Raw genomic sequence first — 27214 nt, forward strand, 5'->3', positions numbered from 1 at the left:
ACAGCTGTATGGATTATCCCTCAACCGTTTTGGTCCAAAACTATATTTAGCTTATATTGAATTTATATTATGGTCGCTTATAAAACAAATCTGACAGTAAAGGCAAGTTATTAACAGCTGTTTAAAAATAAAAAGGTCAAATAAGACGAAAAAGACAAAGTACAACCACAAAATCAACAAAACAAGAATATGGACCAGTATTGAACACCTTTTCTGCATTTCCGCTTAAACTTCAATTATATTTTATTTCTTTTTTCATGTCGAAATAAATTATTGTAAGTAGTGCATCTTATAGCTCAACAACGGTTTCGGTACGTATAAACCCTCGGATTTCAAATGTTTGGCTTTGAGCGTTCCTGATGAAGGTAAATCAAGAAAAGCGCGTCTGACGCATGACATTATGTAACGTGTTGTTTTCATTTTTTTTGTGAATTTTTCAATATCAAGATCAATTTTGGTTGACCTATTTTTCAATGTCCTACTGCCTTAAAGACATTTTAAAACTTGTACAATTCATTTAGTAAAAAATCAAAGGTATTGAAGTGTTATGGAATATGTGCCCTTCTTGTTTCATCAGGTATCTGAAATGAACTATTAATTGATTGATAGATTGATTGAATGATTTCATTGTTTAATGGAAAACAAAGGCAAGTCATAGAAACGATAAGAATTAACAAAGTAACATTAAGTGTTATATGAAAATGTTGGCAAAAGAAGTTGCCATTTTGGTTCCGTCAACCTGCAAGTAGTGTTGGTCGTTGAATACAAAATTGTTATTTTCAAGCACTAGTCTCAGTAACTGAACCAGACAGTCTGTTGGGGGATGTTTATCCTTACGATTGTTCCATACTTGTTCACAAGCGACTATTCCTTCATTTGGTGGAATATTTGTGTATAAAGAAGACACATCCATCGATAACAAAATTGTGTTGTTTGGTAAGGGATTTAATGAATCCATTTTCTTCAAATAATCTGTTGTATCTTGAATGTGAGATGGCATTGTTCTAACATGTGGTATAAGATGGTAATCCACGAATTCAGATATATTTTCGGTTGGATGGCCATTGGCAGATATTATCGGTCTTCCCGGAATCCCTTCTTTATGAAGTTTTGGGAGCAAGTTAAATCGACTGGCTGTGCAGATTTAATCAGGGCGTAAATAGTCGAACGTGTCGTCATCTATGTGTTTGTTGCTGTTTATATCTGAAAGTACCTCATTCATTTGTTTACTTATTTCTTTTCTAGGATCACTTTCTAAATGTTTGTAAAATTTTGTATTTGAAAGCTGACGATTCCCTTCTTCAATGTAATCGGTTTTGTTTATCACTACAAATGCACTTCCTTTGTCAGCTTGTTTAATAACAATATCATCACGGCTTTTTAAATTATTAATAGCTTGGCTTTCTTGTTCAGAGAGATTCCATAAACGTTTGCCACTGACTGATGATTTTACTTCAATTTAATAGATGATATAAAGGATTCCAAATTGTCGTTCTTACTCCTTGGTGGATTCCATTAACTTTTCTTTTTAAATCTTTGGATGCAGTTGTCCTCTTTATCACTCTCATATTCCGAATCATTCATTCCGGCTTCTTGTAAGGTTTTTTTGTGTTGCCTATTAAAATGTTATTTTAGGCGAAGACGTCTTGCAAATTGATCCACATCTGTCTCCAATTGTAGGTTGTTAATGTTTGCTGGTATAGGACAGAAGTTTAGACCTCTACTAAATAATTTTTCTTTCGGAGTTGGTTAATTCTGTTGATGACAGATTAACTAACAACTAAATTATTCTCCGCGGGGTGTGTCCGTTTTTAAAAACGTCTTTTTCTTGGTTGTTTTAAATCACTCTCTTTTAAAATATTAATTATATCCAAATGTGAAAATTGCTGTTTAAGACCATCTCTGGCGAATTTCTTTTGCTGCTTGTTTTTGTAATGTTGACTTTCTATTATTTCAATATCGGATAATCTTTTCTTGATTAAATCCATTTCTCCGTTAGTGATGGACATTGGTGGTTTAGCAAGCATTTCATTTTTTCCTGGTTGATTTGTTTATATGAATTCGTAAAAGAACAATTGAATAAAGTTTGGTCACAACGTTTCATAAATCTGAAGGACTTTACACCCGGTGTTTGTGGTGTCAATTTAATATTCAACCCGTTTGGTATTTTGTTGTTATAAATATATGATTTAAGGTAGCACAATACAAAGATTTTTCGTCCCCAATCAGACAACTTTAAACTGATGTAATTCATTTCATCCTTCTTTGTATTTTATAAATATCTTTGTATTGTGCTACCTTAATGTTTGAAACATGATGTTCAACTTGTATTTTCTGTTTTGTTAAACTTCGTAGTTTGTTAAAATAAGTTCTTTGTTCCATGATCTTAGCAGGAAATAGATATGAAAGGACTGGCACACAAAAATATGTGTAATGCTAGTTGCCTGCGAAAATAATATATAATGTCTAAAAATAGCAACAATCATCATTCAATCTATTTAAGCGTGGATATATATAAAACTATTTTGAGCTTAGTTTGGTAATGGTAAAATTTAACTAAACAGATTGTTTTCATGGAACTTTTATTACACACCAGTTACTGTTTTAAATGTTAGAATATAAGTTAATCATTCTTTGATTTTTATTTCGATTTCGTAATTAATGTCACTTCAAAATTTCTTCGTTGTTAGAAATTGCAAACCTAATCAATACACAAAATTCTGTATAGAATAACTAATCGAAGAAATCGAATAGAGATAAATATTCAACAATAAATCACGAATGCGCATGCGTTAATTATCCGTGTTGTTGGATCACGAGTTGAATATTTTTTTTATATTTTAATTGTTTGATTAGTTATTTTAACTTAATTTGGATTTTATTTTTATTGTTATGTAAAAATTCGAAATAAACCGTTCCTGAATCGTCTGTTCTCAATTAATAATTCAACAAGTACTGTCCACTGAGCTGATGGTACCATATGATTGTCCTGCAACAACGGTATTGAGCCAGTGCATAAATCATGTTTGATGTAATTGATTTTTTAAAGCCTCCTTCTCTAATAAAAAATATTGAGATACAAGTCATTCTTGCTATAATTAGGCACTCTGTCCGCTGTATAACGTCGCAAATTTTACGATCTGCCGTCATACGTTTTTTTTTGTATGTTTGTCACTGGTTATCGCAGGAAAAACAATAGAATTACTGAGTAGAATTAAAAATAAATTTGATGTTAAAATAAATGGGTTTTTAACGACTTTTTACATGATCTCATGTTTATTGATACAACATAAATAATATTTGCGAGCTGTTATACAAAACGATATTTTTTGGACAACGTTGAACTTTTCGTTTATTTTATCGGAACAGACTATATTTTATGAAACTGGCGCGCCATCTATCAACAACAAATATTCTAGGCAGAAGACATTTTGTGTTGGAAAAGTTTTAGAGTTGGTACTGTCTAATGCTCCTATTTATCGGTAGGTAAATAAATTCGCCCTGTTAGATTCAAGTAGATTTTTTTATAATTCTCTTGAAAACGTACATAAATGAATGGGAGTTTTTAGGAGAACATGTTTGAGAACTTCGATGAAATGATTCCAAAATTTTACTTTTATCCGACTTTCTACTGCACAGCGCGAACCAGGCAAACTATAGATAAACATGTATCTTGATATTTTAAGACGATTGTCAACGACGTCGTGAAATACTGTGGAACGTTTCCTTCCACACATTGATGTATTCACGTGAAAATGAAAGGCATGTATTGAAATGAAATGGGCTTCTCAAAATGTAAACATTCGTGAAATGTACGGCAGACCGGTGCCTCAGAAAACTGTGTTGTTTCAAATAATATAATATTGAATTAAGACAAGTGAAACAAACTACGGCTATGTTTAAAAAGTTATCATCTTTTGCCAAATGTATTAGAAACAGTCATAAGTTCAATGTACACTAGTGTTTTTTTTATATCTCGAAAATCTATAGTCTGTTTCTTTACACACTTTCACATTCTATTAAAACCAGCATTGAGTCGAGGTAGTGATTGTGCGATCTGCAACACACTTTATATTCAAAGTTATAATTTTTACAAGTATTTGTCACCTTCAATTTTTACCACATACAGAGTGCAGCTATAATTTATAGTTACTTGAGATTTTTTCCCTAAATATTTCATATAAAATATAGTTTGGTTGAAAGTTAGCTATTCTTTTAGGCGTTAATACAATTTCCAAAATTTATTTAGATTTCTTGTTTTAATAAGAACTTGTCAACGAATGTATTCCATATTTAGCATAGTATATGTGTATTAAAATATGGTGATGTGGTATGATTGCCAATGAGACAACTACTTTTTATTTGTTTTGGATATCTTCTTTTCCTGTCTGGTTATGTACTTTGTGGCCACTCCATATGGACTTCCCTCTGTGATAAGTCTGCATGGTAACTATATAACACTTATGTTTTATTTCTTGCATTTTTAATCCATAGCATTCTTTTAATGATTCATGACATTAAACATAATATGCAATTTTTAAAAATTTCTATGGTATGAAATAACGTTATTTTCTGAACCTCAATTTTTGCAGAAATGGGATATTTTAGTACTGCCTCTGACCTTCTATGTGCTCTCTTCACTACATTAACACATATAACAATTGTATGGTAAGGATTCATTATGTTTATATTAAATTACTAAAGGTATTTCAAAAGTGCAATATGACAATTATATGGTTTAGTGCCATGAGATCAAAACAAGCCAATTCCCCCAGGCTAGAAAACGCACCAAAACGGGAGACAATGTCATAAAAAAACAACCCATACCAATGACCTGAAATTTTGTCTTTTTTCCAATAGGTATTAAGTATGCTTCAAATTAGGGTACACAAAAAATTTTCTTTTGTTAAAATGGGGAAAGCTGCAGAGTCACTACTATAGGCTTGTTATTCCTTATTAATATTATTCTACGTTTTGGCAATAAAGTTTCTTGACATGTTGTAGGTATTCGTATGGGTATAAATTGCGTACCTTAAATAGCAGACTTATACTAGTACTGTAATGAATAACATGTTGACCAAATTCAGTAAAGACCCGTTGAATTCCAAAGGAACTAACTTGAATTAAATAAAATAGAGACGGTAAAAACGATCTTTTCAAACATTAAGATATTTCTTTTTAACATTTGAAACTTCATACTAAAATTAAAAATACAAAAGGGTTTATTGTTCGTTCACTTTTGTTATTTCCTTTTTTGGACGTGTCTGTTGTGACGTTTTGGATTTCAATATTCTATGTTTAACTGTAACGGATTAGGTCAGCTTTTTTAACCTAGTTTAACCACGACACATTCTGTATGTGCTTGTTCAAAGAGAGGGAACCAATTGTGCCCCTCTTTTTGCGGACAAAAAATGATAATTTGCATATGTAGATGCACTCTTTGACTTTGGAATTTTCAAAATGGTTCTTATTTAGTGGCAATTTGGGAAGGGTGCCATCCGCTATTGCTTGCAATGGCAAATCTAGTTTATCTTCTTTGCTTTGATTTGATCGGTAATAACCATGTTATCAGAATAATACTAAATAATTCTAATTGTAGATTATGGTGACGAGAACTTTGATCTTGGCCATGTTTGTAGGTTTGCTGTTAATTTCACTTTTGAATATATAGCTATAGGTAAGTAATTTCTCAACTTTTTACCTTCTCACTAATACGTTCATTAAAATGGTTGAGTCTGTCGAATCAGCTTTGTAAAATAAATGTTCATACTATTAAAAAAATCACGATTGTTCTGACTCTTATGTCAGTTTTTGCTTTCACGAACCATCACTTTAGCCTTATTCATATGCAAGTTTGGTATAAATATATATATACTGTGAATTCATTTATTTTCATGGGTACCATCTTTCGTTGATTGAGGAAAACTAGCATTTTTCGTGGATATTTTATTTTGTTGTTTTGGCAAAATTTGCTTTCATTTCTTTGGAAAACTTGTTATTCGTTGAACATTTAAAAAGTAAAATCACAAAAATACTGAACTCAGAGGAAAATCAATTCGGAAAGTCCATAATCACATGGCAAAATCAAATAACAAAACGCATCAAAAACGAATGGACAAGAACTGTCATATTCCTGACTTGGTACAGGCATTTTCAAATGAAGAATTTATAATTTTTAAATTCGAAGTTCCACTGTACCCTCGAAATCCACGGATATTGGTATCCAACGAATATTAATGACTTCACAGTTTATATATATATACACAAACTAATCACAGATACTGGGACTAAAAATTGATATGTCAGACGTGGCTGACCTGCGAAGCTTTTAAATCAAACTTATTCAACAGGCCAAATAAAATACGTAGCTGATGATCGTTGAGAACTCAAAATTGCAATATATTTTTTCTAAATAAAGTTTATTATAGTTTTTTTTTTGTAGAGAATCCTTCGTATAACGAAAAATGAATTTTAAAAAGGCTAATTCATATCTTTAAAAAAACTGGAAATTTAAATTTTACATTCAATTTGATCAGTTAATAGTGTTTTTACTCTCTCTGGTTTCAAGAAAATAACGAAACATGTATGACAAAACTACGTGAATAGATTAAAAATTAATCCTTGATGAATACCAAATTGAATTTCCTTACAGCACCGGGAGCATCATGCAAGTATAACACTATAAATGCTATATGTTATTACAATATAAATGATAAGATGCTACATCGTTCTTTATGCGTGTTGTAACATGAAATTTGTTTATCATGTTTGTTGGCTACCTTAAATACATGTGACTTACATCAATGTACATACTAGAAATGAATATTTGACATGTTCAGTGTTTGCACATGCGCAAAAATGTTTTAAAACTACACGTGGACATTGTCAGTTGCAAGATAATTTGATAACACAAACAAACATATTTTTTCAGGAGATCTTGTGTTAGGAATAAACTCATCATAGATACCAGGACAGAGGGGAAAATTCACTAAGCATATAAAAAACTAAAGTATTTATTGAGAACGTGATAGTTATAACGATATATTTCCCTGTAAGTTTGTTACTTGTATTATCAAGGGATAAAAAACGATCACCAACTTAAATTACGGTGAATTAAAAAATGTCAGACTGATGTTTATCTATTCCATTTGGTAATGATTATTCAAACTATTGTTGTAGTTACTTCCTCTGGAACCCTTCCATGTTCTTTGCCATCATCATGTGAAGGAAGAGATATGTGTAGTATAACCGACTCGATACCGGAAGGATGTCCACATTTGACTACCAACAAACCAACAACAAGTAGTAAAGCAGACACTACAACATCAACCGAGGCAACCACTACTAAAAAAGGAAAACGCTGTGACAGAAAGAGATATCGTCACTGAAAACACCAGTCACATGTCTGAAAGATAAAATAATATATTGTGCTGTCCACATAACATTTAATGTTACTCTGTTATTTGTATGTCTTCTCAATAACTTGCCTTTGTTTCCCATTAAACAATTAATCTATCAATCAATCAATGGTCCATTTCAGTTACTTGATTAATCAAGAAGGGTCAATATTCCTTGACAATTCAATACCTTTGATTGTTTACTGAAGTAATTGTACAAGTTTTAAAACGTCTGCAAGACAATAGGACATTGAAAATTATATCAACCAATATTGATCTTGATATTGTAAATTCAAAAAAATGAAAACAACACATGTAGTAATTTCATGCGTCCGAAGCGCTTTTCTGGATTTACCTTCATCAGAAACGTTTAAAGGCAAACATTTGAAATCAGAGAATGTAAAAGTACCCAAATATACGATGTACTGCTAACAATAATTTATTTCGATGTGAAAAAAAAAAATATAACTGAAGCATGTGAAGTATTAGGGAAAATGCCGAAAAAGGTGTTCAGTACTGATACACAATTTTGTGTACATGAGATCATCCTCTGATCTTTTGTGAAATTTGTGTCACTCAGTTTAAAGTTTTCATTGTTGTGATCTGTATATCTTTGATATAATGGATTTGTCTTATGGACTTTAGCATCTTGTTGGATCATTAAAGCAATTTTTGTTATTTTCATCGCAATTAGAAAAGAAAACGTTTTTCTTAGATTAAGGACAAATTATAGCTTGACAGAATTCTGCTGGAAGAATGAACTGTTAGAGGTTACTATCTTGTCTAAGCATTGTTTAAGTTGTCATAGAAGGTGAATATGTAAACACATACATGTACGAACTTTCGTTTTGATCTAGTGTGTACATTTTTTGAATAATGTTATCCATTTTATCCTTCACATGGGTCCCTTTAAGGTAGTATGGGATTCTAAATTAAAAATGATAGAATATGTTCATACTTTGCCAAAACGTAGTATCTATTGATATATGTTCAAAAATATAATAAAAATGATGATTACCGCGCATTTTCTTAAGCTACAGGTGATGACAAAAGGAAAGTTTTGGATGGATTATAAAGGAAACACATCATTTTAGTGGAAGATATTAGCAAGAAAAATCGAGAGAATTGTGCAAATGATGATACAAGCACGAAAATTAGCACGAAGCACCATTACTATATACTTTTTAAGAAAGAAAAAAACTGCTAGCCATGAAGTTGTTCTTTTCAAAACGGTCATTCATTTTCTATAATGGCATATAAACATTTGAACTATTTACTTAATTCTTAGTGTAATACGCCTGCGCAAGCTATTTATAGACATAAAGAGCGATTTGCACGTACTACCAGGAGAATGGTGTAATGTTAGTTAATCTAGCAGACGAGGATTTGGATTTCGCAAGCATATAAAAAAGAAGATGTGGTATCATTGTCAATGAGACAACTATCCACAAAAGACCAAAATGAGCATGTCTTGGTAGTACTTTCATTCCTCTAAAATCGAGACTCTTCTGTTCAAATAAGTGTGACATCTATGACGTCACTGTTCAAATGCACGTCCATTAAGTTGCAATGATTAAGCATGAGATTGATGAAGTGAAAATGTTGTTAATTTTCTAAATCCCGGGCAAACATCAATTATTACTGCAGATCAAACACTTTTGGTATTGGATAAGCAAACTTAATGGGAATGTCCAGATAAGTTTATCGTCATGTTTGTTGGATTGCATATTCGAATGGATTCTTTTAAAATTCTTGATGATATATATATTTCGGGATATTCGATGAACATATGCCTTCACTGAAGCCGATATTGCAACACCTACGATGGCAGATTATTTTCATGTACATTACAATTTACTTATAGGACAAGACACGCGGATTAGATAACTATCTGTGTTTTGGTTGAATGGATAATGTCGGCTTATGAAAGCGTAAACGCAGAAAATCTGCTCATTACTCAACGAAGTTCAATGATTTTATAGACTGGTGTTTGGAAATAGAGTCATCTCGGCCATTTTTTAATTTCTGATTTATTATGATTTAATAACTGCATGAGCTTTTGGTAGTACGCTCTTTTTGTAAGTCCGATTTCCTACTTTACAACCAGTCCATATCAAGCATGATACCGTAGTTGTTGGTATTGATCGTGTTAAGGGGGCTCGGGAGTCTTCTTCCATCTTGGATTTTGAAGAAGCAGATACTTTTGGACTAGATATTTGAGGAAATGTGCAAATTTTGAGAGTTGTATGTAATTTATGTAAAAGAATTATGATATAAATATAGAAAATTATGTGTTTATCATAATGACAGCTGAAATTTCTAAAAAAAACCACCTTGTTTGTGTTTGATTAGATTTGTTTCAACTTTACCAAATAAGGGTAGATAACTCAGATAAAGTAATTTTAATAATAGAAAGTGTTATGAATTTTTCTATGTTGATATGTAGCAAGAAAACAAGTTCGGTGACCCCATTTTTTCTTTTTCTTATCTGAATGCATGTTATAAGAGCAATCTTCTCACATTTTATCTTAAAGTTCTGATAGTACGTTTTCTTTTTATCACACACAATTTGGTTTTCGATGCATTATCTATACAAAATCGGACAATTTTGCGCAACCTGCAGCGTGACAAAAAGTCCACGGATGCATACTTTTCAATATATTTTTGAAAAAAAGCATGATAAAAACTTCATGCTGATTACCAAAAAAATAATGGTAATGCAATTGCAATATATATATATTTAGCCTACATATTCTTCCTCTTCTTGATACGGGAAAGACTCCGATGCCGGAGTGTGGAATATCCCGGAACTATGGCGCTATGTACATGCAAATGGAGGTCGAAAAATTGTTTTATAACAAAAAATTTTTTGCCACAGTTCAATTACAATTTAAAATAACACTAGTTGTAACTTAATGTTAAACATATTCATATTATGTACAGTGGCTTAAATACAATAACTGTTTAGCCAGACAGGGTCCTTCAAACGTTAAGGCGGAGATACCACCTTTGAAGGATTCTAGGGAGGATGACATGCAGATTGCTTCTGGGAGACTGTTCCAGACAGCAATAGTGCTTTGAAAAAAAGATGACTTAAAAAAGTCTTTATTTGTATATATATATATGTTTAAATTTATGTTGTCCTCTAGTACGCCTGTCGGATTAAATCAGGACGTCATTAGTGACTTCGACTTACCCCGCATTAATCTTATAAATCAAAACAAGTTTTGCTTTTGTTCTGCGGGATTGCAAATGTTCCCATTTTAGTTTGATTAACATACCAGTGACAGCTCCTGCTGATCTATCATTATAGTCATTAAATACATATATTGCTGCCTTGCGTTGTATCTGCTCAATTGGTTGATTTGGTTTTGTTTTTTTATGGATCCCAAACTGGTGAGGAGTACTCTACGATCGGACGCACAAGTGATGTGTATATCTTTAGAGTTTCGAGGTTTTTGTCAAGGATTGTTGTATATGTAAAAGGTGTTTTTATTTTCTCCTTTGTTTTGACTATCATTTAATCGATATTGAAAATGTTTTGTTTCAATAAACTGATAGTTTTACTTTAAGTATCAATACTTTAGTTTAAGATGAACAGATATTAACTAGACTAAATTAGTCTTGTTATAGTTTTGTAATGCTTTCTGAATCACAACCATAGGTATTTTTTATTTAATAAAACACAAGCCAGCTTACCTTATGTATTTCAGGGTTCATAAACCAGGCTTTTATTATCTTTCAAACAATAGGTCCGTTTATAAATATTTCAAAATGTATAGGCAACAAATCAAATTCAAATTTGAAGGACATTAATTTGTAAATGTTTACCTTTTAGTTTTGCTAACATAATTAAGATGTCTTCAAATCAGGAAAGATAATATTTTAGACATCGTTTGTACCAACCAACCATCACTTATAACTAAAATTAAATCAATTCTCGGTATATCAGATCACAACATAGTTTTGGTTGCTACCATTTGTAAACCTAAAAGGGCTACACAATGAGCCCATAAAATTTTCTTATGGAAAAAGGTAGATTTAGAAAAAATGAAAAATATAAATAAATCATTTATATCTCACCTGCTAAACCAGACCACATTAGAACTTACTATAGATCAGTGGTGTATTAAGTTTAGAGATGGAATATTACTTATTATCAATGAAAAAATACCAAGTAAAATGACAAAAACTAAATATACAAATCTTTTGGCACACAAAGAAATAAATAATTTATGTAAAAAACAAAGACGAGAATTTATTAAGCTACAAAAAACTGGGAACCAATCCCACAAAGATAAATATGAAAAGATTGAACCATCAGCTTAAAGAGAAATTAGGAAAGCCCAAAGTAAATATATGGAAAAAATCATAATTCCTCAACTTGAGGAGAAACTAAAATCATTTGCGATATCGAAGACCTCACCACGACCGTGATACGACCGTACTGCGATCTACACGGTCGTACTACGATCATCAAAATTTGCATTTTTCTCACAGATCGTAGTGCGATCGTGGCCTATTGGAACTGCGGTATAATGGACAAGTTTGTACCCGACTATAAATTTCAATTTAACACAATACGAAATGTTTTAAGTTGACTTAAAGGCAACTGAGAAAGTTATTCTGTCAAAGTTTTATTTTAAAGCGTAGATTGTTACATCCAAAGTAGGTCATAATAAAAGATTATGCAGAAATTTGACAAAACCGGCTTGATTTCAACCAAAGAAAGACCAGGAAACAAAGATGCGTCGATAAACTACATATTAAAGTTAAACATGTAAAAATTCTTTTCATGCATTATTTCAAAAGATCTATTTTGTGAATGTATGTGCTCGATGTTTCCTGTCCAATCATCAGTAGAAATTAACCAAACATCATTGTTTTTTCGTTGAAAAAAGAAATTAGTATATTTTTGGACATCATGAATAAAATGCAACTACGTAAATTTTCAATAAAAAAGCACATTTTCTATCTAGCAACTATGAAGTAAAATTGAGAATGGAAATGGGGAATGTGCCAAAGAGACAACAACCCGACCATAGAAAAAAACACAACAGCAGAAGGTCACAAACAGGTCTTCAATGTAGCGAGAAATTCCTGCACCCGGAGGCGTCCTTCAGCTGGTCCCTAAACAAATATATACTAGTTCAGTGATAATGAACGCCATACTAATTTCCTTATTGTAAACAAGAAACTAAAATTAAAATAATACAAGACTAACAAAGGCCAGAGGCTCCTGACTTGGGACAGGCGCAAAAATGCGGCGGGGTTAAACATGTTTGTGAGATCTCAACCCCCCCCCCCCCCCCTATACCTCTAGCCAATGTAGAAAAGTAAACGCATAACAATACGCACATTAAAATTCAGTTCAAGAGAAGTCCGAGTCTGATGTCAGAAGATGTAACCAAAAAAAAAAATGACAATAATACATAAATAACAACATACTAAAAGCAGTTAACTGACATGACAGCTCCAGACTTCAATTAAATTGACTGAAAGATTATGATTTCATCATATGAACATCAGGCTCAATCCTTCCCGTTAGGGGTTTAGTATCATACCATCATAACATATATGAGAAGAACATAACCCGTGTTATGCCAATAACTGGTTTTTGAATAAATGTGTTTAGTTCCGATGCAAAGACCCTATAAGTGAATCAATATTAACGCCAAAATATGCAATTTTTAAAGACCTGACAACAGTATCGTAACTATATCCCTTCTTAATAAGTCTATTCAAAGGTTTTGTTTTTTTTGAGGTGAATACTGACACCTTTGTGCTTTATAAAGAATATTTCAATAAAAAAAAAAAGATGTGAAATATTTACGAATGATGTCCTTATACCTATAATATATAAAATTTAGTAAATGTTTTGACTAGTTTATGAAATCGAAAACCCCGGTTTAATAATTGTTCAGTAATACATAAATTTCTCTCGTTAAATTCTAAAACATTGTTACATACACGAGCGAATCGTACAAGTTGAAGTATGATTCAATGTGATATTGTTAAAGAAATGCATTTTATTAATAATACTATATATAAATGGACTGTCAAATTCATAAATCGTAAAATAAACTGACAACGCCATGGCTAAAAATGAAAAACAAAAACAAACAATAGTACGCATGACACAACATAGAAAACAAAAGATTAAGCAACACGAACCCAACCTAAAACTAGGGGTGATCTCAGGTGCTCCGGAAGGGGAAGTAGATCCTGTTCAATATGTGGCACCCGTCGCGTTGCTCATTTTATAACAAGTCCGATAAATAGTCTTATTAGGTAGGTCCCATACATGAAAGGGAAGGGGATTGTAGTTACGACGTAAGGAAAATATCCATTATCCTTTGTGAAACGGTTATTCCATATATAATGGTCAGCCAACTCGTGATGGCGTCCGTAAAGTTTACGAAGGGATGATTTTAATTTCACTATTTGAAACTCTTGGTTTAATAGCTTCCTTGTGAGCAGCAATCCTCTATCAAGAAAGTCAGGATAGAAAATTCAAGCACGGGAATATCGTATCAATTGAGAGATATACCCCGTATGCAGGTGTTGCATATAAATATTATTTAACATCCATAATGCTCATTTCTAGGATGGTAATCAGAAGTTAATGATTTACAATCTAAACAGTTATAATTGATTACACATAATTTTAAAGAATACATTTGTGCTTAGAAGTAGTGTTAGTGTTTCGTTGTCAAATTTCCAATATCGTTTTGTTTTATTCATTTAACTGTTATTGCACGAATCTAAAATCCATATAAACATAAAAAAGAGAGGCACAATATTTCAAATGGACATTCAAGCGCATTAGTCGGAAACAATCTGACTACGCCATGGCAAAAAAAAAGACCAACAGACAAACAAAAGTACACATTTCACAACATACCTCTAGAAAACTAAAAACTCCACAACTAAAACACCACTAAATATTGGTGGTGATTGCAGGTGCTTCGGAAGGGTAGGCATATCCTACTTCACATGCAGCACCCATCGGGTTGTTCATATAAATACAAACTCGGTAATAAATGACAAAATCAAAACCAGAGACAATCAAAAGTAATAAGTCTATCAAACAAGTTTATCTCACACGGCATTGTAACCCCGCGCAATTGTTGCGCCTGTTGCAAGTCTGGCTTTTGTTAGTCCATTTATATACATTTCTGATTTTAGTATGACGTCCATCATTAGTGTACAAGAACACATGTGTGTTTAGTGAAAAGTGTATGTATCAATGTGCGATACATTCTAGCTGTGACGAATTAATACAGTCTTTGTAAGTATAACAAACATACCGAACTCAAAAGCAATTTCAAAACAGGAAATTCCATCAAAGCTGACAAAATTAAGCATTATTAATCAATAATGAGTTAGATAAACAACTGCAATATTCTTTTTGGTAGAGGCATTTTAACTACCAATGTGAGTTGACGAAGCTTTTTTAGTTACATACAATTAAATGAAATGTGCTTTTAGTTCCGTTGTATTGACAAATGTGGTAAGCAACTCACCCATCATTCCTTTTTTTAGTTTGAATGAACACAATTGGCATCAAACAGTCACAATATATTAAGTAAACAACATGTTTAAATGCAACTACAGACAACACTTTGGGGGGATACCGTGTGGCTATAAAACTAGTCATCTACATACATTGTTATGGACGTTTTCTCGTTTTCTTCAGCATGCTCTCTGTTGTAATATCAAAGTGTAGAGACTCTTAATATTCATTAATAAAAACAATATTAAATAAAAACAATGGAAAATATGGGTATAAATTTAATAAATAAACTGATATGTAACATGTGTAATAGGTTATTCAAATTCACGCAATCACGGCTATCCGAGGAGATTTCCAATATCTGCTGCCCTAAAATTAATAGATACATATTTGAAAAAAATCAACAGCTTCTTTTATAAAACAGAATTTATTTCAATTTGGATGTTTCTTTTGTGATAGGAGTTGATGCTTAGAGCAAAAACGATTAGTATTTGGAACCAATTTAGAATCCTATTAATCAATAATTACCTTTTGTTGGTGTATATTAAAGTAAGCTTTGTGTTAAGTTATTTATTTAGCAAACATAATACAGATAGCGTTTGTGGTTGAATTGTTTTACATTTGTAGTAGATGGGTCTACTATAGTTTCGTTTAATTTATGAGTTTTCCTTATTGCTAATGGTCTATTGGTGATCTTAAGGTGCCCACCTTAACGCCAATAAATATGTGGTGGAACATTTTTTATGCTTGCCAATCATACCACTTATCTTTTGTATATCAGTTATGTAGTAAGTAATTTTTCTAAAGCTTTCCTTAAAATGTCCTTACATGTAACAAAGTCAGAATATGGCAGTTGTTGTCGTATAGTTTATTTTTATGTAAGTTACTTTGTCGTGTGTTTGTTGTTGCACTTCAGTGGACTGTTGTGTATATGTTTTCCTCTTATAGTTGATGTGTTTCCCACGGTTTTAGTTTGTAACCAACATTTGTTTTTCTCAATATATTTCTGAATTTTAAACAGCGGTATACTAATTTTGACTTTATTTAAGGAAGCAAAATCATTTGGTTGACAGTCATGTATACAACAAACAATCTAGATGGGAAATATACACATATTATTGTTTATGTTAATCAGAAATGGAAAAACCGACAACTTCATAAAAGTTATTATGAATAACTTAGTGTTCGTAGTGCTCTTCAACTTCGTTTTTTATTTTGACGATTTTACTTTCTTGATTCGAGCATCAATAATGAGTCTATTTTAGACGAAACAAGCTACTTTGTTTTTGTTATAAAACTCCTGGTTTATGTTATATATTATGTCATATAGCGATTTGTACCATGCACATAACATAGCAGAAATGTGTTAAACACTATTTCAGTGCATATGCTTATATATGCTTAATATTTTTAAGGACACACCCAGGCTGTTAAAAAGTTTAAGACTGAGAGGACATTATTGAATTTTAAATTATGCACCATTTGGTGGTAATTCGGTTCAGACGATGAAAAAAAAGACGATACAGATTAACCATTGTTTTAGATATGTAAAAATCACAAAAATTAGATCTTTGATGTATTCTATTTCTTTTCAAATCATTTTTCAAACATGACAAATGCGGTTGAAAATGTACAACGACCTTCTGTTCCTGTGTTGTTAAAGCCGTCCACAGAATCAACGCGTATTACAGTGTCAAATGTATTTCTTTGCAATAATACTTACACCATTTCACAAATGTATGTGGTTGGTACTGTGCAAGGACCATCTGTCCACGAATAATTGAAGCCTATAACTGGATCAACTCGCATAGCTACACAATTTTCGTTTCCCCCTCTGTTATTAGGTTGAGTAGGTCCCCAGTTAAAATATGTTGCCGGCTTGCCGTTGGCTATCCAGTTAAATGTTCCTTCAGTAACAAGGTCATTTAATCCTATGTACATTCCAATGGAATCTGATAATTCAAAGGAAAAATGGCATAGACAGATTAACATTGTTATTGGAGATTATATATAACAATTAATTATTTACAAAATTGCTTTGCCCTCTGAAAAAATATCTCCTATGACAATCGTATAATAGAAACGCATAAAAACAAAAGTTTTATTTCTGTATAAGATTTCCAACGATTTCAAACTAATGGAAAAATTGTAAATGAGGAAAAATGTTGCACCCCATGTCGGTTTTTGATTTTGGAGAAATATTGTGTGAAAGTGTATTCGCTGTTTATACTGTTCATTTATCTGATCAATTTGTTTAATTCGTGTTTTGTTTTGATGCATTCCAGTATGTAAATTCATGAATTCTTTCAAAAGCCATCAACGAAGTGGTAGATAGTATAAACTTTGATAGGTAGTAGATGTTAACTAATAAAACACAGTATGTTTAAAACTTGCAACGGATTTTATAAACAATATCAAAGGTAAAATATATTTAATATCATACACAAATACAGATAAACGTCCGAAAACATGAAAGTCTTATCATGTAGACCGAAACAAGACGAAGCTTTAATTCTTATGAAAATCAAGCATTACTGTCTAAAAACGAGACGGCTTATTCCCTAAACTCAGAAAGAAACGTTCCATAGAAAGAATAATTGAACGTTTTGGTTCGTCATGCTTGTAATATATATGTTGCATTTTTATTCTTACTTATTTTGATCATTAAATTTGTAAGAAACTGTTGTGTTTTGGCGTCATCAACAGTGGCCAAAGAGGCAGATCTTCCATACTGACGACCAATCACTTCACATAGCATCTGACAAAAAATAAAGACATAGTATAAAAAATAATATATTAAAGAAAGATGTTTATTTTTATAGATTTCAAGCTTAATAAGTGTTTATGAAAGTTTGGATTTTACTAGAGTAAGGGATGGTCATTACAACCAGTTTCTGTCAATTATTTTTTTTTTCTCTCAACCTTTTCGCCTATATACATGTCGTGAATTTATTAAATTTGAGAATTGCCAATGGACTTAATTTCGTTCAGTTCAAGCTACATCCAAAACTCTTGGAAGAAAATAAAATACAGAAATGTTTATGAAATCCAACAACGACAAGCAGTGCATCCTTTTTGAGGACATATAGTTTAAAAACAAGTTATAGCCTGAAATGTTATGAATCGATCTGTCAGCTACATGGCGGTTAATAGCATACGTTTGTATTTGATGGTTAAATTTGGTTCAAACAAAATAAAATTTAAAAGTTGTTAGCACATGTAGCATGTAAGTAATTTTAAGACTTCTTTTCATCATATCAACATACCAGTGAATTGCCAAATGTCTCATTGTCCCTGCTTAGAAAGAAACATTTATCTTCATAATGGTTCCATCCATTTGGACATGTGCAAAATACTGAAACAGTTTTACCATTGCATTAATAAGTGTCATACAATTTACCATGGAACTTTACATTCATAAATATAACAGATTGAATCTTGAAGAATTAGTTCAATATTACATTACATGCATTGTATGTATACTTTATTTCGATTGGCTATCAGCATTCTCGAGTCAGTCTGAAAACTAACGTTCATTTTGAAATGAAACGTAACATTCATCATGACACGGCCTTCGGCAATAAAGTACACAGGTAAATAAAAAAAAAATTGTTATTAACCTTGTTTTCATCATCCTAGCAAAATATTAAATTATAAGTATTGAATTCTTCTTTTAGTAATTTCATATGGTTGTAAAAGCGTTGATCCTGTGTACATTTTTTTAATGAAGCGTTTCGACGCTTTATACTAAATGTACCTCGGTAAACGCTTATACGACCCAAAATATTTAAGAAGCATTCAAATATTAAGAAGAATTACTTACCAACTGTGGCTACAAATGCCAGAACACAAAGTTTCATACAAACAAAAGACATTTTGTTATATTAGACAGCAGTTTGAATATTGAATGTTGCATTTCTAGAGGCGATATTTATATTCGTTAATTATCTTAAGTTCGTGAGGTCAAACAATTGCATACAAACTGGAATAGGGTGTAACATGTGGACCAAAAACAGAGTCAAGGTCTACTTAGTTATTACTGATAATAGACCAACTTTTATGACTGGTTTTCATACAGACCATTTTGATAAAAAGTTCAAATGTCAGAACAAGATTATTTTGGAATATAATTTGGAACATTTATCAGGATAAGATAAAAGCGATAGTTCGTGAATTCCTTTACGAATAATTGAAATTTGAATAAGATTTTTTATCAGTACATGAGGTGAACTATGAGAATGATAATCGGAATATCCATTTTGAGTGCCTCTGATGAATTTCACTTAGACGGAACGCGCGTCTTCCGTGCACACTTATAACCCTCATATATTTTATGCGTTTGTAGAAAATTATAATCAATTAACAACTTAGTATGTGCACACGAAACATATTTCCAGAATAAGCTTTAACCTATTATCATTTATTTCAGTTGCAACCAGGGGTCAAAATGATGTTTGGTATGATCCATTGTCTCAGAGAGAATTGCCTCTAGCCATATAAAGCCTTCCGATACAAATTTGGAGTTACATAGGAGACGATAGGTGATACAAAATGCTTTTTTTTAGAAAATGAAAATAAAAAAAAATAATAATGTGTAACTTGCGAACTTGATACATCCCGCACAGCTAGACGGACGCCCTACTTCGGCAAGCGTTTTACTGCCGGTCAGGAGAAGACCAAGTGACCATGTTTTATTCCCCAGTCATAAATAGAATGAATAAAATACTATAAGTAAATTTACTTTAATGCATACATTACAGATATGCCTGGAAATTTCTGTTTATTTGAACTAATAGTACGAAAACAACACTATTTTGAAACGTTAACAAATATAACCAACACCAGTATCTGGTGTTTTAGAAAGTAGTTTATAGTTATTATTTTATTAAATCTGTAAGAAAACTTTTTTTTTTCTATAAATAAACGAAACATAAACATTACCTATAACAAATGTGAAACAGAAATCTATATTTAGAGTATGAAGGCCGTGTCAACTGAGTTGTTTTAGGTCTGTTTGATTCATGCACTTGTGAATAACTAAGTTATCTCATGAAGAAGCATAAACAATGTTATAAAAACTTGGAAATCGTTATTAAAATAAATCGTTAAACCATTTTTTGGGAAATTTTATCATGATGTAGAAAATTATTTCATGCATTAAATGATACCTCCAAAACAGCACCAACGGTTGTGTTACGTACCAACCGTACATGATACGTAGCAACTCGAGAAACTTCTAATGGGACTGGTTATTTCCAACCATTGAATTTTATTTAATACGTTGCTGAAGTTCAGATAAATCATTGAAAGACTTTCAACATCACACAGTGGAATGATCGTCCATAAACAATAAATTGACAATGCCAAAAAAAAGGATAGAAATCAAACATTTTTAGTTATGACGTGGGTTCTGCATTCCCGCCTTTATTTCATTAACATAATATCACGTATTAACACAAGTATTCCATACCTACAAAACTTATCATACGCACAATTTGAGTTATCTTTCATGGTTTTGAATATGAAAATTATTTTTCAATATACTTTGTAGGTGAACACCCCATTATATTTTTTTCTCTCTTTCTATATGTTACATCTTATTTTTATATTTTCGTTGTGGTCTAAATAAGTAGAAGTTTTTTTTCCCTACAATTCCCGAAATACCGAAACAAAAGTTTGTCAGAATCTGTCTCTCTATATAAATTGAAAACTGAGATAAAACAATCTTTTCTGTTTAATTTCGAATTAAATTATATCTCATTTATTATAAAATTTATTGATAAAAACATCCCTATAGCATATGTGCTCTGGTTCTTTTAGAATTAAGTTGTGTTCAATAAAGGATTATTTTGCACTATGTGTCTATCTTAGTCCAAATAAACAGATATTTCCAGGCATATCTTTAATGAATCCACGTATGTAAATTTACTTATAGTATTTTATTCATTCTATTTATGCCACCAAGGGTAACTGGTGAATAGACATATGGTCACTTGGTCTCCTTCCGACCGGCAGTAAAACGGTTGCCGAAGTGGGGCGTCTGTTTGGCTGTGCGGGATGTATCAAGTTCGCAAGTTAAAAAAAGCATTTTGTATCACTTATCGTCTCCTATGTAACTCAAAATTTGTATCCGAAGGCTTTATATGGCTAGAGGCAATTCTCTCTGAGACGGTGGATCATACCAAACATCATTTTGACCCCTGGTTGAAACTGAAATAAATGCTTATTTTGGAAATATGTTTCGTGTGCACATGATAAGTTGTCAATTGATTATAATTTTCTACTTGTACTACAAACGCATCAAATGTATGAGGCTTATAAGTTTGCACGGAAGACGCGCGTTTCGTCTAAGTGAAAGTCATCAGAGGCACTCAAAATGGATACTCCTATTAACATTCTTATAGTTCACCTCATGTACAAATATAGATTCTTGTTCAAAATTCAATTATTCGCATAGGAATTCACGAACTATCGCTTTTATCTTATCCTGATAAATGTTCCAAATTATATTCCATATAATCTAGTTCTGAAATTTGAACTTTTTATCAAAATGGTCTGTATGAATACCAGTCATAAAATTCGTCAATTATCAGTAACAACTAAGTAGACCTTGACTTTGTTTTTGGTCCACATGCTACTCCCCATTTCAGTTTGTCTGCAATAGTTTGACCCCACGAACTTGAGATAATTAACGAATATAAATATCGCCTCTTGAAATGCAACATTCAATATTTAAACTGCTGCCTAATATAACAAAATGTCTTTTGTATGTATGAAACTTTGTGTTCTGGCATTTGTAGCCACAGTTGGTAAGTCATTTTTCTTAATATTTGAATGCTTCTTAAATATTTTGGGGTGTACAAGCGTTTACCGAGATACATTTAGTATAATGCGCCGACACGCTTCATTCTAAAAATGTACACAGGGTCAACGCTTTTACAACCCTATGATATTACTAAAAGAAGAATTCAATACTTATAATTTAATATTTTGCTAGGATGATAAAAACAAGATTGATAACAAGTTTTTTTTTATTTACCTGTGCACTTTAATTTATTGCCGAAGCTCGTGTCATGATGAATGTCACATTTCATTTCAAAATGAACGTTAGTTTTCAGACTGACGCGAGAATTCGGATAGCCAATCAAAATAAAGTATTAGAATGAAGCATACATACCATGCATGTTATGTAATATTGAACTAATTCTTTAATATTCAATCTGTTATATATAATTAAATGCCTCTTCATGTAGTTTTGATTTATGGACATTTATGGATGAAAGTAAATGTTAGGATAAGTCTTGCTGTCAAATCCATGCTCACCAATTTGACCCGATTGCAAATTAACATTTTTGATTCATAGAAGAGTCAAACACATTTTCAAATTACCAAAACATTACTTGAAAGTCAATTAATTGTAAACTCGATAAAACTTAGCAGCATTTTTTTTATTATAGACTTGATGCCATCAAATTATCCCTTGCGATATCATTCAAAGCCTGCCAACAATCATAAAACCCGAATCATACCATGCATACATTATTGTGATTTAAAAAGACAGACAAACTCGTGAACTAAATGTTTAGGTCTGTTCGATTTAATGTGTATCCTGTATCTGAATGTGTTTATGTGTACCGGATCAGTTAACGAAAAGGTCTTTTTGCTGATTTCTACTTTGATAAAAATATTAATGTTAAATATCTGCAATACCCTTCCCCTTCAATAACTATAATTAAATGTTACACAACCATGACCTAAAATGATATTGTTACCTTGCAAACCAATTTTAAATCAGCGAAAAATTTAAGCAATTTGTTAATAAAATTGAACCAAAATTATTATGAATAGCGATAGATTATTTTTATTTTTCCACCATATTGTACGCGCATTTGGTCTACGAAGTTATTTGTACTCCTGTGATGAGTTTATCTTTTTATCAATGTTTGAAGCAACATAAATCATGTATCAACTGTTACTTTACTGTGTAAAAGCGTCACAGCAAAGTTGTTATAAAAGGCTTCATATGTATGTATAAATGGCCAACGCACCATACAAAAATTACTAAAAAGCAAGAAAAAGTTAACATTATAGTAACAAATAAAAAGGACGAACGTTATATTTTGTGCGAAATCAAGCTTTTCCTAGCTTTGTTTTTGAATATTCATATTTTTGTGATGAAATAACTTTATCATAGATAACACGAACAGTTAAAGATACAACGATTTATGCGTTTGAAACAGGTTTTCGTCGTGATGTAAATAAACTGAGAGTCGAATAAAATTTATAAATCAAAATATAACATGGATTATTCTTCTTTGACTTTGGATTTTGACTGCATTTCTTGAACGTGACAAATCTCTTTATATATCATTAGTTTGTAAATATTAGACAGTTCTCAGCATTTATATTATGTATGAAAGGATAAACGAAAAATAATTTTAATTTCAGTATTTTGTGCATGTCCTAATAGTTGGAGGCATTATGGAGACAAGTGTTTCTTTCTAAGCCGTGACAACGAGACATTTGCCGATTCACTGGTGAGTAAAATTAAAAAGAGCCGTGGAAGGTTAAGCAAATAAGTGTTCTTATTATAATTTTGGTATTTATAATTACTCTTTTTGCATGTTTTGTATAAATCGCTGTATGGAGTTTGTCTTATTCCCGATTTTAAATGAGTGTTAAATCCAATGACAAATAGTGTGTGCATAGCAGAAGTCGATTACCGTTTAAACACATTTAGGCTCGACTCTTTTAAAGATATTGAAATTTAATTTAATTTCGCGACCTTTGCGAGTAGTGAAATTACATAAATATAAATCGTCGCGATAATTTATTTCCCTAATTTACTGCATTTAGTGAATTTGAAAATCGTCGCTAAATTAAATCGCCACAAAGTGGGCTAAAAAAGGGTTGGAACAAAGTATCCGCGAAAAAAAGTACTTGAATCCCTAAGGTATTTTTGTTTATCATTGAATTGTATCTTTCTCATTTGATACGTCCGTTTTGAACACTGTTCAACAACTGTTGCATCTCATTTCACATCACGTGATCTTGTATATGATATCAAAACCTTGAATAACAAGCGTTAGGGACTACAGTCTGAGAATAAGATCATCGAAATAATATTAGGAGCGGGATATATATATAGAGATTAATACATGGCCTTTTCCATATCAGCCTGGGTATCATCCCGAGACCCCCATATCAGCCCGAGACGGAGTCGAAGTGCTGATATGGGTCGAGGGATGATACCCAGGTTGATATGGAAAAGGCCATGTATTAATCGCTTTATCATATACTTCCGACAATAGTTTTATGCAAATAAACCCATCATAGATACCATGACTAAATAAGGCAAATAAACAAATGCAATAACTAAAACAGTCAAAAACTTTATAAAGAAGTTAAATTATGAATCAAATATACTATTTATATATATAATGTCCAACAACAGCATCACTACCTCCATATATATGTATCGTGACATTTCCTATAGAGGCATTGTGAAACATTGAACATTTGGAAGAGTTTTATGATCATTATTACTCCATGTTTGTTGTACTATAAAATTGTTCTTAATTGTCAATGGCATTTGTTAGCAAGTACTAAACTGGGGACAAAAGTTCCCCGTAATTTTGACGTCGTCATCAAAAAATATCTGACGTCACAATGGAAAAGTTAACAATCAATACCAAAAACACCGGAAGTTACTTGCACGAGAAGCACTGTTATGGGATTTTGCACGAGACGCCCCTGATATGGGTTATTAGCCCGGGCTGATATGGGTTATCAGTCCGGGTGGAAAATTATGGCTTGTGTACTTCCGCTCATTGCACATATGCAAAAGCTATCATATCAATGCTAAGTATATGATAAATTTTATCAATGTATCATATTTCATCATGGTTATACTTTAGCAGTTGGTTATGTAGGAATGTCCTTTTGTTTCAAATGTGTAAGCATGGAAGAATATATGCTGTTTTTCAAGGGAAAGAAATGGCTGAAAATATGCTAAATTTGTCATTTGAATTAATGGTATCGTATCATATCAACATGCTGAAGAAGTGTTTGTTTGGAAATTTGAAAGTAAGATTTCTTTATCTTTTAACAGAAACTGTGTGAAGTGATTGGACGTCAATATGGAAGATCTGCATCATTAGCTACCGTTGATGATGCAAAAACACAACAGTTTCTTGCAAATTTAATGATCAAAATAAGTAAGGATACGTAGACGTTAGATTTATCATATATGATGGGGCGTAACTGTTTTTCTCTATCTTGCATTACCTTAATACAATTTTGCCACTTCGTTTAAGGTGTTATCAAGCTTGGCTGTCTTAATTACTATCGATTTGTTATGTTATCCTATCATGGCAAATAACAAATGAGGAACTTAAGATGACGATTAAAAAAACTTAACATGGAGATGAAAAAATAGAACCTGGTTTGAATTACGTTCATATAACAACAATGCATCACCAAACAGAGAGTGACCTCACGTGTTCAAATCTCAAACGCTCATTTGTTTGAATAGTAGGAAGTAGCATACTAAAACAGAAACACATGTTCCGGTAAGCCTGGAAAACGATAATATCGTATATATCACACTATAATTATTATATCCTCTTGCTCAATTGTTGGTATGTACAGTATTTGATATAATAGTTTAGACCGTTGGTTATCCCGTTTGAATGGTTTTACACTAGTATTTGTTGGGGCCTTTTATGCCTTGCTTTTCAGTGTGAGCCAAGAAACCGTGTTAAAGACCGTACTTTGGCCTATGATGGTTTACTTTTACGAAGTGTAACTTGGATGGAGAGTTGTCCAATGGGCACTAATACCATATCTCCTATCATCAAAATACAAAAAAAAAAAAAAAATCGCAGCGTAACTTTAAAAATAAATAATCGATTGATGCAACTAACATGTTTTGTTTTATACCAGCAACATTTTTGTTTGTTTTATCAGATTCCATTGGAATGTACATAGGATTAAATGACCTTGTAACTGAAGGGGAATTTCACTGGATAGCAAACGGCAAGCAGGCAACATACTTTAACTGGGGACCTACCCAGCCAAACAACAGAGGGGGAAACGAGAACTGTGTAGCTATGAGAGTTGATCCAGTTATAGGCTTCAATTATTCTTGGACAGATGGTCCTTGTACAGTACCAACTACCTACATCTGTGAAATGGTGTAAGTACTATTTCAAAGAAATCAATTTAAAAGCAATAATTTTAACACTGTGCTTTTCATAAGTTCTAAGTATGTTGTTTTTCCCCTGTTTGTTTTAATTTGGTTCCAACTATCGAGTAATCAACAAACTTTTGTTTATTTTTAACTTTGAAAAAAAATGGCCTCTATTTCCAGATTTTATCTGTTCGAATAGTTTGTTCCGAAAACTTTTAGATTTACAACAAAAGGCAACTAATGAATCTCAAAAATTCCACACATTTAAAAAAAGATTACTTTATATATACAACTGATTATTTTTAAAATTTTTCTTTATATATTTTAGAGCAGCAGATATTGGAAACCTACTTGGTTAGCCGTAATTGTCAGGAATTTGTTCATATCATTTTACATTACAGTTTATTTATAACATATATACACACCAACTTTGTTGTTGTTTTTATTTGACATTTAATTGTTATGTTAATTGCTAGATATTGAGAGAGCCTCATTGTTACATTGAATGTAAACCAGATTTATTCCACCATTTTTTTTTTCATGTGAAAATGCATTAGCAAGTCAGGAATATGACAATTGTTGTCCATTCGTTTTTGATGTGTTTTGTCATTTGATTTCGGCATGTGATTAGGGACTTTCAGTACCAGTACAAAACTGTAAACCATTGAAAATTATGTCTGTGCGCACGCAACATATTATCTAATAAGCTTTAACCGCTGCCCATTAATGATAAATGTTATGTAAGGAAAATCCGTAGATGGTTTAAGAGTTGAAAAGAGAGGTCAAAATAATATATTTTTGTATGATAAATTGTCTCAGTCAGAAATGCTATCTATTCGATAACAATTTTAAGATTTAGGATGGATTAAGACTACAAATGCGTTAAATGTATAACATGCAATATATAAATACAACAAGTCTAAAGGGTAGAGCATCACCATAAAAAAACAATAAAATGAACAAATGTTACATATTACGTATAACGTATATCCTTCATCAGTATGAGCACGATGTAAAATAAATCAGATCAATCTAACTTTGACAAAATTTTATGAAAATTAAACGAGCCAAATTAATTTTAGTGAAAGTGTTGGGTACCACCTTAAACGA

The 27214-nt window shown here is 31.8% G+C and overlaps 3 protein-coding genes across 3 annotated transcripts; 2 read left to right on the top strand and 1 right to left on the bottom strand.

The window, feature by feature from the left end:
- Positions 1-3394: 3394 nt before the first annotated feature.
- Positions 3395-7449, top strand: LOC139488903 (uncharacterized). The gene is made up of 3 exons (XM_071274869.1): positions 3395-3482; positions 5600-5677; positions 7180-7449. The coding sequence occupies exons 1-3, from the start codon at positions 3467-3469 to the stop codon at positions 7386-7388; spliced, it is 303 nt and encodes a 100-aa protein (XP_071130970.1). The 5' UTR covers positions 3395-3466; the 3' UTR covers positions 7389-7449.
- Positions 7450-15178: 7729 nt separating this feature from the next.
- Positions 15179-18846, bottom strand: LOC139488911 (low affinity immunoglobulin epsilon Fc receptor-like). Its single transcript, XM_071274879.1, has 5 exons — positions 18737-18846; positions 18180-18268; positions 17566-17671; positions 16637-16865; positions 15179-15282 (listed from the first exon to the last, which is right to left on the bottom strand). Exons 1-5 carry the CDS (start codon positions 18786-18788, stop codon positions 15252-15254), a joined length of 507 nt encoding a protein of 168 aa, XP_071130980.1. The 5' UTR covers positions 18789-18846; the 3' UTR covers positions 15179-15251.
- A 2794-nt stretch (positions 18847-21640) lies between these two features.
- LOC139488906 (perlucin-like protein) lies at positions 21641-26532 on the top strand. The gene is made up of 5 exons (XM_071274873.1): positions 21641-21722; positions 23362-23450; positions 25025-25130; positions 25882-26110; positions 26433-26532. The coding sequence occupies exons 1-5, from the start codon at positions 21671-21673 to the stop codon at positions 26461-26463; spliced, it is 507 nt and encodes a 168-aa protein (XP_071130974.1). The 5' UTR covers positions 21641-21670; the 3' UTR covers positions 26464-26532.
- Positions 26533-27214: the final 682 nt, after the last annotated feature.

The sequence above is a fragment of the Mytilus edulis genome, chromosome 9 (genome assembly GCF_963676685.1).
Source record: "Mytilus edulis chromosome 9, xbMytEdul2.2, whole genome shotgun sequence".
Classification (NCBI taxonomy): domain Eukaryota; kingdom Metazoa; phylum Mollusca; class Bivalvia; order Mytilida; family Mytilidae; genus Mytilus; species Mytilus edulis.

Bases quoted from the DNA above. Each gene is read 5' to 3' on its own strand.
- LOC139488911 (XM_071274879.1), bottom strand. From the start codon at position 18,788: ATGTCTTTTGTTTGTATGAAACTTTGTGTTCTGGCATTTGTAGCCACA. The intron at 18,269-18,736 runs GTAAGTAATTCT...AAACTGTTTCAG, and splicing joins GGCATTTGTAGCCACAGTTG to TATTTTGCACATGTCCAAAT. The intron at 17,672-18,179 runs GTATGTTGATAT...ATTTTTTGTCAG, and splicing joins AGACATTTGGCAATTCACTG to ATGCTATGTGAAGTGATTGG.
- LOC139488906 (XM_071274873.1), top strand. From the start codon at position 21,671: ATGTCTTTTGTATGTATGAAACTTTGTGTTCTGGCATTTGTAGCCACA. The intron at 21,723-23,361 runs GTAAGTCATTTT...TTTTAATTTCAG, and splicing joins GGCATTTGTAGCCACAGTTG to TATTTTGTGCATGTCCTAAT. The intron at 23,451-25,024 runs GTGAGTAAAATT...ATCTTTTAACAG, and splicing joins AGACATTTGCCGATTCACTG to AAACTGTGTGAAGTGATTGG.
- LOC139488903 (XM_071274869.1), top strand. The intron at 5,678-7,179 runs GTAAGTAATTTC...CTATTGTTGTAG, and splicing joins TTTTGAATATATAGCTATAG to TTACTTCCTCTGGAACCCTT.